Source organism: Centroberyx affinis, unplaced genomic scaffold, assembly GCF_046629955.1.
Source record: "Centroberyx affinis isolate AG114_WGS23_722 - 3 ecotype Tasmania unplaced genomic scaffold, CSIRO-AGI_Caff_v1 ptg004162l_1, whole genome shotgun sequence".
NCBI classification, from domain to species: Eukaryota; Metazoa; Chordata; class Actinopteri; order Beryciformes; family Berycidae; genus Centroberyx; species Centroberyx affinis.
This window is the reverse complement of record NW_027281923.1, coordinates 62,066-75,479: the sequence shown is the minus strand read 5'-3', so window position 1 is coordinate 75,479 and position 13,414 is coordinate 62,066. Positions and strand designations below refer to the sequence as shown.

At 46.0% G+C, this 13,414-nt stretch overlaps 1 protein-coding gene across 2 annotated transcripts in view; it reads left to right on the top strand.

Annotated features, from left to right (window-relative positions):
* The window catches only part of LOC139663916 (peroxidasin), a 51,315-nt gene that overhangs the window by 34,674 nt on the left and 3,227 nt on the right, over positions 1–13,414 (top strand). Inside the window, exons 15-22 of one of the 2 annotated variants that reach the window (XM_071542702.1) lie at positions 1,642–1,799; positions 5,135–6,141; positions 6,293–6,789; positions 7,040–7,174; positions 7,547–7,755; positions 11,108–11,203; positions 11,556–11,674; positions 12,312–12,425. In XM_071542702.1, the coding sequence (XP_071398803.1) occupies positions 1,642–1,799; positions 5,135–6,141; positions 6,293–6,789; positions 7,040–7,174; positions 7,547–7,755; positions 11,108–11,203; positions 11,556–11,674; positions 12,312–12,425 (2,335 nt within the window). Of the gene's footprint in view, positions 1–1,641; positions 1,800–5,134; positions 6,142–6,292; positions 6,790–7,039; positions 7,175–7,546; positions 7,756–11,107; positions 11,220–11,541; positions 11,675–12,311; positions 12,426–13,414 lie in introns of both variants that reach the window. The other variant, XM_071542701.1, reaches the window with a different exon arrangement.

Here is a 13,414-nt window from a genome sequence, read left to right as displayed (position 1 = left end):
AAATTGAGTTGAGGGGATTTCCAGCTCTCTTCTAATGACAATCACAGATCTAGAGCCAGCCTCTTCCTTGGCTGATGGCGCCGGGGTCTTTGAACATCCTTCGGAAAGCTCTTAATATACTACTATGATTAGGAGCACAGAATACTGGCTTTTATACCGGTCTCTCTCTTCATCCTCCTCGTCCTCTCTCATTGTCACTGTCTTCTTTCTTGGACAAGAATAATAGCTGAGTATCACGCTTTTAAAAGCCCCTTTTCACACTTCTCTATACACCCAAAGATAGCTTAGTTGACACTATTCTGCTTTTATCAAACTGCCACATTAAACATAATGGGGAAAGCTGTTTCTTTTTGGACATAGTGGAGCATTTTCTAAGGTTGAGAAAAGTTCATCTCTTAAGAGGAGAAGACATGATGTTGACCACTTTTTTGTGAGCCACTCAATCAGACAATCAGAATGACAATCAGAATGAAATTGGAGAACGTACCAGTAGAAAGGTTTGTAGTACTTGTTGCTCTGATCATAAAGCACATTGGCTGTGTTGCTGGAGTTTCTGGTACTGACAGTTAGACATAAGTACTATTTGCTGATAGTAGCAGCTGGTCATTATAGAAACAAAATGTGCGCGACCAGCTTTTTCAAATTATCACCACAAAATGCAATTAAGGTCACACTTTTTCAAGGAATAATTAATTCATGTGAAGCACTTTGCAATCCTGTTTTGCAAAGTACTATTCATGCTAATAAATTAAAGTATAATAAACTTTATTATGCTGTGCTATAATAAAGTTTATTGTAGAAATAACAGTTTGGCGCGTTTTGCTGCTATACCAGCAATCCAATAAAAGAGCTGCCTAACTTGACTGATTTCAGCCAAAATTTCTATGTTTCAAACATATTAAGACATCCGATGAAGTATGCCTGATTCAATAGCCACTTGGCTCACATGTGGATTATGTCATAATGTGAGCGTGCTTGTAAAATGAGGCCCTTTATTTTGATCTTGGCCCGGCTGGGACACCTGTGGATCTGGCACGTGGCTGCATTGTTTGCCACACCCTTAAGTCCAGGCCTAGCAGAGCTTCAAAGACTGGAGTTGTTAAAAAAAACAAGTACCTTGAGGTGGTAGTAAAGCAGTGCAGTGGTCTTCTAGAGGGGGTGAAAGCATGTACAACACACACACACACATGCAGACTTGCGATGGAGTAGATCCAACTTGTAGGTGAAATGACTGACTTGTGTGTGCCTGTTTTAGAAAGGCTTTGCAGGATGCTGGTCTGAACTCTCTCACCTGCTCTGGCTGCAGTGGAGAAATGTTCTGGAAAGTGTTTGTTCTCTCAGCCTATGCAGATCAGGGAAGACTCGCTGCCTGCTTTTTCCGCCCTCCGGGGAAAAAAAATTACTCGAAGGAATGCGATTTCAACATGACGTTTGAAATCGGCCTTATCTGTTCGCTTCCTTTCAATTTGTCTTCCTCTCACCCCCTATTTTTTTTTTCTTGTTTCTCACCTTGTTTGCTCTTTCTCCACGCTCTCTCACATTATATTCACTATCCTTTTTGTTTTCTCTCTTTTCGTACGCTTTCTCCCTCCTTCCCCCCCACCCCGCCTCCCTCTCCCTCCCATCCCTCTGTCCCTCCAGTCAGCCTCGCACCCCAGGCGAGCTGCTGGCTCTTTTCCGGTACCCGCGGGACCCCTACACGGTGGAGCAGGCGCGCGCAGGAGAGATCTTCGAGCAGACGCTGCTCCTCATCCAGAACCACGTCAACCAGGGGCTCATGGTCGACACCAACGGCACCGGTGAGGCTGACACCCACACACGCATAGAGGAAACCCATGTGAACATCATATGTCTCACTTTACTGTACTGGAATCGTTAAAGTTGCACTACACAAAATGTTTACCTAAAAATGCACCTGTTTTTTTAGCCTAAATCACTGGGAGTGGGGCTACAATTTTAGTGTCTGTCATGGAAACTGGCAGGAACTATTCTCTGCCTACAACAAGTGATGAATCAAAACTTAAGACTCTTGTCTCTTTGGTTTCCTGTGGTATAAAGCATCATAGAACGGCCGAGTTGCTGTGTGCAGCTTACTGACGTCAGTTCAGTTTTCAAACAGTTACCTGTCACTGCTGTTTGAAGCTACCAGCATGAGAAGTTGCCAAGTGCCTCATTGACAAATCATATCGGCTGTGTTTTGACAGGGAAACCCAATTTGACAGTCAGAATCGAGAGTATTGACTTCTCTGTGATTGTTTCTTTCATTTACATCTTTCTCTTTCCCTCCATGTCACACTCTCCTTTGTGAATGTGGCTGTAGCTTATGCTGCGTTTAATGCAAAGTGTGAATATTTGTTGAGTGACTTGACGGCTCAAAGTAATGATTGGAAGTGTGCGTGCATTCAGAATAGCTTGAAGCTGTCAAACGGCGTGACTGAAGTTTTTGTAGACTTTGGTTGCTCATGATAATTATTCTCATCTCTTGCACCCTTGACACACATGCAATTAATGAGTGACACATTTGAGTTGCTACTTATTGCAGCAAACAACAAGTAGTTGTGTCCTGCCATTGCATTTTATGCTATCATTGCAACACACAAGTTTAATTTACACAAGCAGTGAAATGGTCGACCTGCTTAAAGATGTTTCCTGTATTGAATCACAAACTACATATGGAGATTCATATTGAATTGGTTTAAGGAGGAGAGTCTCACATCCCTAGTCCACACAGATATCCTGTCTCTGAAGACTCTCTGGCTGTAGAAAGCCAAGCACTGCTGCTCTCAGTCAGGGTGTGAACAACCTCAGAGGAGCCCATGGAAGTCTGCTGTCTGTTTGACTGGTGTTTCAGGGTGGGGCTATTGACACACCATTGCTGTTGACTGTGCCGCATTCATATTATATGGGAACAGCCATGCAAAGAACTTGATTGTTAAAAGAAATTTTGTGGAGGTGTTCATGCATTTGAACACCCACTCAGGTGGATGGCTTACATGAGTAAGATTTGCAACTCCACTTGCTCAAATTGATACGTTGCAACACAGGAATAAATCTCATATAAAACGGCAACATGCATAGATCAGTCCACACAAGTATGCAAATTAAGTGAAAGAAGTCTGATACTGTAGTTTCTGTACAACGGAGCAAGAAACAGTGGAACACAGTGAACTTTTCTGGACGAATGGGAAATTGTTCTTGAATGACGGAAGTGTGTAGTAGTGTGATCTCTTGTCTTCATGTGTGTGACGCCCCGTCTTTGCCCCGTCACATCATGTGAACGGCTTCCAGATGGGACGGCGAGCAGACCAGTCGTTTAGTCTGAACTGCCATTTTTGGGCAACACTTCAATGGTCTGTAAACTTAATTTTCCCTCTAGGCAAGATAGATGGCCAGTACAAGGCATGTAATCCCAGTAAGTCTCTGGGTTGCCTTGAACTACTTAAAGATTGTAGATACATGGAAGATACATATGCATACTTATCAGACTGGCCATTATTATGTTAAAATAATGACATCTATGACAGATGTCATTATTTTGATCTGAAATTAAGCCGGGACATCCTACTGGATTCAGCAAAAAAAAAGTCCCGTCCAGTTTTCCAAGCAAAGTCTCAAGCAAAGCAGCCAACAATTCAATCCTCAACCACTCCATGAATTATCATCATGTTATTGTGAGCGTATTTGGCTGTGGATAAGCCTTCCATCTGCATGCCATTTTCTCCAGCGTTACCCAAGGGCTAGAGACGTAATCATGGAGCAGTTGACTAGGCGCCCGTAAACAGTTTTACTAGCCCTGTGTCACACCGCAGAACACTTAACCTAAAATCATTGTTGAACGCAGATCTGGCAGGACAAATTTTAAGATGCTTTGTGTCTTTGTGTGTACGGATCGACTCAGTCATGCATGCATGTGGGTTGGTGAGGGTGTGTATATGCATATGCATGAATTTGTGGGCATTTGCATATGCATGGGAGACATCCAGTGGTCTGGAGCTGTATTTTAACGTTATGATACATGAAAGCAGCCTAATGGGGGTTAAATTTAACAGTCACAAAGGTTAAATGGGCTAGATGTGTACAGAATCAACAGAACAGTGAACTATTGGAGTATCAGATACTTGGTTCAAGAAAGGAACCAGAGACAGATGAGAAAGAGGGGGAGGAGGAATAGTGTGTGAGAGTGGGAAGAGTGAAAGGTAGGAAAGGGAATAAAGAAAGAGAAGAAAATACAGACAAGGGTCAGTATTGGAGACAAACAGAGAGACAGAGAAAGGGAAAGAGAAATAGAGGAGTGTGAAATATGAACAGAGAGAGAGAGAGAGAGAGACAATGTTTTCATTACTTATGCCAACAACCAAGTGTTCATTGTTGCGTTGGCCCTGGACCAAGCTCACAGAGGGATTTCTGCCTGTCAGCAAAAACAAACGTGCTGTTTTTATTGTATCTCTACTTGATCTGGGAGGGGGACACCCCGGTTTCGCCCATCCTCCACCGAACACACACACACACACACACACACATACACACACAAATCCCCCCACACACACAGACACACCAGAGCCAAGATGAGTTCATCTGGAACTGTTCCTTGAATTATTCGGTGAGAGAATGTAGGGAGAGGGAGAGAGGGCTTGTAGTTTTTGATACCATTTCATTTGTCGACAGAAAGTCTCACCTTACCCCCATTGAGGTCGGCCACACACACACACACCTACACACACACTTGTGCTCATGCTTAACCCTCACACCACATTTCTAACACATCACAAGCACACACACATATACACACCTGCTATACACATATGCTGCACACTGGAGCTATTGCACAAGAGCTCTCACATATCAAAGCAAGTCAGTACAGGTTAGTGAAACACTGCAATCTTTCCACTCTCTTAGCCAGGAGCAATGTGTGATCATGTCTACAGTAAAAATATCTGATATGTGAATCATATAAACAAACACTAGATTACATTCTATTTTTATGGCTTGGATGTGGTGATTTTCTTGCTTAAAACTGGGTAGAAATGAACGTTGGTATTGTATTTTAGCGCTGTATTTTAGCGCTGTATTTTCACAACCACCTAAACCCCAGCCAGACGCTCCATGTGCTGAATTTATTCCGCCTCCCCCGCAGCATTCCGCTACAACGACCTGGTGTCGCCCCACTTCCTGGAGGTGATCGCCAACCTGTCCGGCTGCACGGCCCACCGCCGTTTCAACAACTGCTCCGACATCTGCTTCCACCAGAAGTACCGCAGCCACGACGGCACCTGCAACAACCTGCAGCACCCGATGTGGGGCGCCTCGCTCACCGCCTTCGAGCGCCTGCTGAAATCGGTCTACGACAACGGGTTTAACCTGCCGAGGGGCGCCACCGACCGGCAGCATAACGGATACAGGCTGCCCCTCCCCAGGTTGGTGTCCACCACCATGATCGGCACGGAGACCATCACCCCCGACGACCGCTACACGCACATGCTGATGCAGTGGGGTCAGTTCCTGGACCACGACTTGGACGCGACGGTGGCGGCCCTCAGCCAGTCGCGCTTCTCCGACGGCCAGCTGTGCACGCAGGTCTGCACCAACGACCCGCCGTGCTTCCCCATCCAGTTCCCGCCCAACGACCCGCGGCAGCTGCGGAGCGGCGCCCGCTGCATGTTCTTCGTGCGGTCCAGCCCCGTGTGCGGCAGCGGGATGACGTCGCTCCTCATGAACAGCGTGTACCCACGGGAGCAGATCAACCAGCTGACCTCCTACATCGACGCTTCCAACGTCTACGGCAGCTCGAGGCACGAATCGGAAGAGATCCGCGATCTGGCCAGCCAGCGGGGACTGCTCCGGCAAGGAATCATCCAGCGGACGGGGAAGCCGCTTTTGCCGTTCGCCACCGGACCGCCTACGGAGTGCATGCGAGATGAGAATGAGAGTCCGATTCCCTGCTTCTTGGCCGGGGATCACCGCGCCAATGAGCAGCTCGGTCTGACCGCCATGCACACGGTGTGGTTCAGGGAGCACAACCGCATAGCCACGGAGCTACTGAGGCTGAACCCCCATTGGGACGGAGACACCATTTACCACGAGGCCAGGAAGATAGTGGGGGCCCAGATGCAACACATCACCTACAGTCACTGGTTGCCGAAGGTAAGGACCGTCTCATATTCCTTTATTTTCATATACTTACCTCTGTCTCTGAAGACCAAGGCAGTTATCAATAGTAATAACTTGTAACGTTAAAGGTGGTAATGATGGTGATAAGGAAAATGCCTATTGTGTTCCATCTCCAATCCCCCAGATCCTGGGTGAGGCAGGCGTGAAGCTGATGGGTTCCTACGGCGGCTACAACCCCAACGTCAACGCCGGCATCTTCAACGCCTTCGCCACCGCCGCTTTCCGCTTCGGACACACCCTCATCAACCCCATCCTGTACAGGTTGGACCAGGACTTCCAGCCCATCCCCCAGGGCCACATCTCCCTGCACCGGGCCTTCTTCTCCCCCTTCCGCATCGTCAACGAGGGCGGCATCGACCCGCTCCTCCGCGGGCTCTTCGGCGTCGCTGGGAAAATGCGCGTTTCGACGCAGCTGCTGAACACAGAGCTGACGGAAAGGCTGTTCTCCATGGCGCACGCCGTGGCGTTGGATCTGGCCGCCATGAATATACAGAGAGGGAGGGATCATGGCATACCGTCGTACAATGATTACAGAACCTTCTGTAACCTGACCTCGGCGCAGACATTTGATGATTTGAGGAACGAGATTAAGAATCCAACCGTCAGAGAGAAACTGCAGAGGTAAGGGAAATGTAAACGACTAACAACTTTTAGCATTGTCCATAGCCTGTTGACAATAGCAATAAGGAATTCTGTGGCCTATAGACTTGCATCTGAACAGATTTTAGGAACCTCAGCCTTCATCAAGGGTTCACGCAATCCTGACGCGGAAAAAAGAAAATCTGCGTAATTAGTCTAGATAGCATGCTCACTGTGAGGTTTTGTGCCAGTGCACAGTTGTCTTGTACCTGACTATTTCCATGTCTGGCAGGTTGTATGGCACTCCTCTGAACATCGACCTGTTCCCTGCCCTGATGGCTGAAGACCTGGTCCCTGGCAGCAGGCTGGGGCCTACCCTCATGTGTCTGCTGGCGGCCCAGTTCAAACGCCTGCGAGATGGCGACAGGTAAGATCACAACACACGCCACCTCCATACCCTGGAAAGATAAAGAGATGCCTCCAGTCTCTCCAGCCAGTCCCTTTTAGAGTATTGCTTTCTCACTTTTTCCCCTTTTGAGATGTATAGAATGCTACGTATTGAGGTTCTGCATTTTGTCAGTGATGGGAACTTTTGCCATTGTACGATAAGGACTAAAGGTCTTTTTAAGCAGTAGTTTGTTCTTAGTAGTTTGTTCTTATTTATACCTCTTATGAGTAGAACAATCAATAAGAACTTCTTTAAGAGGTAAGGAGAGATATGGCTTTTTTTCCTCTATTTCTCTTCAATCATAATCATTCACTCTCTTCTCCTCCCCCGCCTCCTCTTCGTCATCTTCAGGTTCTGGTATGAAAACCCCGGCGTGTTCACCCCGGCCCAGCTGACCCAGCTGAAGCAGGCCTCTCTGACCCGGGTGCTGTGCGACAACGGGGACAACATCACGCGCATCCAGCCGGACGTCTTCAGCGTGGCCGAGCTGCCCCACGGCTACGGCAGCTGTGACGACGTCCCCAAGATCGACCTGCGCATGTGGCAGGACTGCTGCGAAGGTAGGGGGAAACAGAGGGGATGGATGGATGAGGAACAAAACAGATGCAGTTAATAATGTAGAACAACATTTACACAAAATGATGCAAATATTCAGCAAAAAGTGACTCTGGGTATTGCATGCCGCATGCGTGTGATTCTGCAAACACAAGGGCGTAGCAGCACTGTTTCGATCATGTCTAGCACGTCTTTCATGTAGTCATATGTATCTTTATCTTGCCAAATCTTCAGTGACATATCCCATTTTAACACACCAAAAGAAAACATGCTTCACAAGCAATAACAGGACAGGATGTTATCTAGACGTCTCATCCGATGGCTTACACAGGTCCAGCATTGGGACTGCTTTGTAAGATGAAAGCCGGTACAACATCCTCACCCAGTGTTTCCCTTTGATAACGTCTCCATGAAGATAGCCCAGCTTCAAAATAATCACTGGTTATATGCTACAATTTACAACACCCCCTGTGTACGGCTGATGGCAGATATCACTCTGCATGGAAGCTGCTTGCCTGGAACTTGGAAGAACAGATGAGATAGGGAAGAAATGAAAGAGTAATCATTTTTTCAGGAAATGAAGTGAATGGGAGCTTGGACTTGTAGGTAAACAAAGCCTGGGCTCGTTTCTCTCAGGCTTTTGAGAAAGGCGAGGCTTCCATCTGTCAGACGTTGATTTAGTCTGACAGATGGACGTTCTGCAGTCAGCGTAAAGTAAAGTTTAAAGTCAAATGTCATGAACTGTTATGCCAGTGCTACTCCGCTGGATCTCCACTCCACTGAAACAACAGGGGACCTCCTGTTCCTGAACATAACATTCATGACATAACCAATGTACTTTTCACAGACATCTCAGGTTAGAGATGGTATTCGGAGTTAAGACCTGGATGTTTAAGCATTCCACCAGTGGGTGCAGCTGACAAAGCCAAAAGGAGATGAATGAAGAGGCATCCCTCGCTGTTCTATACCAGCATGAGGGTCTTCAGTGGCTGTCTCCTATCAGTGATTTGGAGATATGATCAGTTGTGGCCTGGATTGCAAGAGAAAATCTGATGAACTCGATTGGCCTGTATAGCTCAGGGGCTGAATGCAGTGCAATGACTTTTTGTGTACCAGTAATCATGAACAAGCTGAATGAGCTACAAGTGTGAGGAAATGAATGATTTGTTGTTGCACTCAGAATGGCTGGAATATAGGGCTTGGCCATTGCAGGATTAGCCACAGAATAAGACTTGGGTTTCTTAAACTGTAGATGCGTATGAGTTTTTCATGTTTTCACAGGAGTTTAATGTTCGCCGAAACCCTTGAACGCTCATAACTGCCCGGCTTCTCCTGGGTGGTTGATGGAGAATACAAGGCCTTTTTCAGTGGAGCTTATAAGACATATTATGGCCATTTACTGCACACTGTGAAACACACTGCCACAGTCTCCCTACCTTTTCCATTGAATCACTGGTGAAGTCATGCAAGAAGTGCTGAGTGAAAAAGAGCATTCAGGTCACATGGCTTCTGACTGCTCTATACACCCCAAGTTCTACCCACTAATAGCTATGACTTCACATGTATGGGCTCTTAACCACCAGAGTTACCCGAGTCAATAAAATTGCACACAATTAACACTTGTGAATATAGCATCGGATCTAAAATTTGCGCATTCATATGCCTATACTGAATTGGTATTTTCTAATGCATAGGGCCAAATCACATCGACTCAATGTTATATTGCTGCTGTCACTGGAAAAACACATTACTTCAATTTTGGTGTTTTCCATCCTCTTACTTCAATTGAAAATTTACAGTTACAAACTTTGTGTTGAGTTTTATATTTCTACTTTTATGACCCCTTGGGCCCTTGAAACATGTTAAAAACCCATTGAATAATTGCAAAAACACATTGGATGACAACATCAGTGTTCCTTTCTTACTTTGTGATAAAAATATACTTTTTGTTTTTTTGAAGATATGTGGTTTTGATCCGACAACTGCGAGTGAATGATTTGGGTCAATCCATGTACATCTGGAGGCAGTTTGGCTTGTGTGTCGAATCAACAGGGTACCGAGCTAGATTTGGGATGAACGATTTTCCTGATTGAGGGAGAGGGCTGAAAAATATGTTTTCAACAGATTCAGTTGTATGAAATATGTCGGCGCCGTACAGTATGAACAGTCATGAAATGGTAGATGGGGTAGATATCTAGTTCTAGTTTTCCAGTAGATTGTACTAAACTTGAACGAGGCCTCCACATCTAGTGGTCCGTTGCCTTCTCAGAGACAGCTATGATATTCTGGGACAAAACAAGCAGCAGTTTAATAACCAGCACATGGTGCCTCTTAATCATTCTCCTTTCATCCCAGATTCTGACCCCAGTGCTCACCCTTCCTTTACAAAATGAACAAGAGAAGCGCTAAGCTAATAAACAGAGAATATCCTGCCAGACAGGGGAAGGAGGGAGGGAGGAAGAGGGTTAAGGCGCTTGTTTCTGCCTGGCGAAACTAAACCGTAGGCAGATTCACAGTTTTATTTGGCTCAATAAGGAGAGCGAGAGAGAGGATACCACTGAGAACTGTTGTATGTGTGTGTGTGTGTGTGTGTGTGCGCGTGTGTGTGTGTGTGTCTGCAGCGCAGCGGGGTGTGAGCGTGCTTCTGTGCGCTCATCCGTGTCTGTCAGCATGAGATAGGATGTCTTGTTGTTTTGAGATCGTCTTTGTCTTTTACGGCCGGTTGCCTGGTAAATCAAAGGCATTCTGAGGCCAAGCGGCAGGCTTTAAGGCTTTTACGGTTAAAGGTGCAGCCCACCTAATTGCAGGGCCTGAACTGTCCTTTCTCAGGTTTACTCAGAAGTCTCTTGATGCACTCGCTGATGCTCAGCACGCCCCAGATGTGTACGGGAGGACTGTGTGTGTGTGTCTTTTATCTTTTCTGATGTGGGTGCAGTGTGTGATGGCAGTGTGAGAGTGAGGCATCACACCACAGTAAGTCTCAGATCAGCACTTTGAAGCGGGATGAAAGAGAGCTGCTGATAGCAGCGTCAGCAGTCAGCTAGTCACCTTCTCACCTACTGATTCACTCAAGTTTCTCAATCAGCTCATGTACGTTTTCCTATTTCATGTCTGTGTGTAGGGGATGTGTCTGTGCACACATTGGTCTCTGGTTGTAGCATGGTCATTCATAATAGGGGGAAACATTTGCCTTGTACAGAATCCCCTTACAAAGCATATTAAACAAGAAAATGTAACCTGATTGTGATTCTCTTGAGGACGTTTTCGATACTGTACGCCGCTGAAGAGTAGATTTCTTCTCAACCTGTGTGATTCTTGTTGTCTGTTAGTTAACTGCAGTGTGTTTGACCCCTCCAGACTGCCGGACCAAGGGTCAGTTCAACGCCCTGTCATATCACTTCAGAGGACGCAGGTCAGCTGACCACAGCTACACAGAGGATAGACCTGCTAACAGCATCCAGGAGACCAGGTAACACAAGAAGGCAAACATTATATTATTATTTAGTAATTATCTGTATGTGTAAAATGTTGAAAAATGTCTAATCGTTAGATGCAAAACGTCTATAAAGACACTGCAGCGTCAATATGCAGCTAGAATGTTATAAAAATGCTTTCTGTAGAAATATTTTAAGGATAATGTGTGATGGAGGAGCCTTTAGTCTATGTGACCTATTATACGTCCAGCAGTGTGAACTTTAAAATGTGAGTTTGACACGACTATAGGAAGCCAAGACTATAGAAAAGAGTTTAATGATTGAAATTCAACTTATTTTTATGTTTGTTCGTTGCAGCCCAGCGGAGGAAGCCAGAGAAAATCCTGTCAATGTCACTGTGACCTCCAAACCAAGCACTGAACCCTCAATCAACGACTTCCAGGACTTTGTCTCCGACATGCAGAAGACGATCACAAGTTTACGAAAGCAGGTGTGTATCCCTAACACACACACACACACACACACACACACACAAACAAATATACTGCTAACAGTAGCTCTAGTTTCATCATTTTGTGAAGAGAACTCAGAGATTTTTAGTGTTTCATCTGTGTTGTCTGTGTACAAGAACCAGCCATCTAAAAACATTTCCTGCCTACCGCCTACTTTTATTGGTCCATAATCTTCAGTGCTTCATTACTTCCTTGCTCTTAAGTCCACACATGCCTTTGCTCTTTGAGTTGTAAGTTGACTCCTGAACATGCTACATGCATTGACACTGTTTAACCCCCATACATACAGGCATGTTTTCATTAACCTGTTAGTGGCACAATCAATTCCTGTGGATGGGGCCTTGCACCCTGACCCTGAAAGTTAAAAAAAAAACAAAAAACAGTTGGGCGGGTGCGTGTGTGTGTGTTTGGGAGAGGGGGGGTTGATGAAGTATACAACTATATGTACGTTGATGGGGGTTGAGGCAGGTGGGTTGGCTTTAAAGGATGTGGAATTGTTTAGTAGGACAAGATTCCTCACTTGTTAGGTCATGTTGTTCATATATTTTTGTGCCCCATAAGACACACTACAAGCTGAAATGTGTTTGACACTTTGCGTCCTTGCGTCTTTTGCAGATTAAAAGACTTGAAGCCCGTCTGAGCAAGACAGACTGCACTGATACGGAGGGTCGCGAGCGAACGGACGGAGACAGGTGGAAACAGGACCCCTGCACCACATGTGAATGCAGAGTACGTGAACACCTATAGCTTATCCTGTCCATATGCGACTTGCTCTGCACCCGCATTCAGTACAACGCTCCCATCCCTGCCGCACACACACACACAGGCACACAGCACCTAACGCACTCACTTTTCACAGCCTCCAAAGCTTATCGTGCCAGCGCATCGCGTTTCCCTCGCACCTTTCCTCAGCGGTCGATCAGATTGCGCGCCCCGTTTCTAAGCCCGGTTTTAAATGTCCCGTTTTCTCCCTCCTCACCTCCTCCAGAACCTCTTGGCAGGGCCCCCCCCCCCCTCCCTCCTGGCACCGGCGTCTGCGTTCAGTGTGTTTGTGTGCGTCTGCCGCTTTCCTGGCTTTCAACTCTTTATCTCTCTGATGCTCTCTCCCTGCCAGCCTGCTGGCAGGAGCGGCGGCGTCCGCCTGCCAAGCCTGGCACTCTTTGAACCGTCAATCCTCCTCGGCCCCGTCTTTCTTCCCCACTTACCTTTCATTGCTATCCTTCCCACCCAAAGTTTATTTTACTCGCTGCGTCTGTTTGTTACACCTGTCAGTTGCTCTTTTCGGCTCCTTTTTTTCCCTCTACTTCTCCTAAACAATCCTCTCCTTCTCTGTAATTGGAGGATTTTTGTAATAATTCAATTTGACAGGCAGAAGCACAATGAGAAACTGTCTGGGAAAGCACAGTTTGGCTCAATACGTCATGTTGTTGCTCCACTAAAACAATATTCTTCATTGTTCGGTTTGGCCTCATTTAGTCTGGCTACCAAGAAAAAGCACAAGACAGTGGCAAAATAAATGACCAGCTCATAACACACATATGCAAATCTGCAGCTTCCGTACTGATGTTATCTACATCTGTAACGTGAATATATTTGATACAGTCTAGACACCTTTTCTGCCCTCTGCAGTTAATGTAGACACACATTTTGCATATCCTGTATATATTCTGTAAATTCACATATCTTTTCATATTCTCATATTCTCCTCACATATTTGT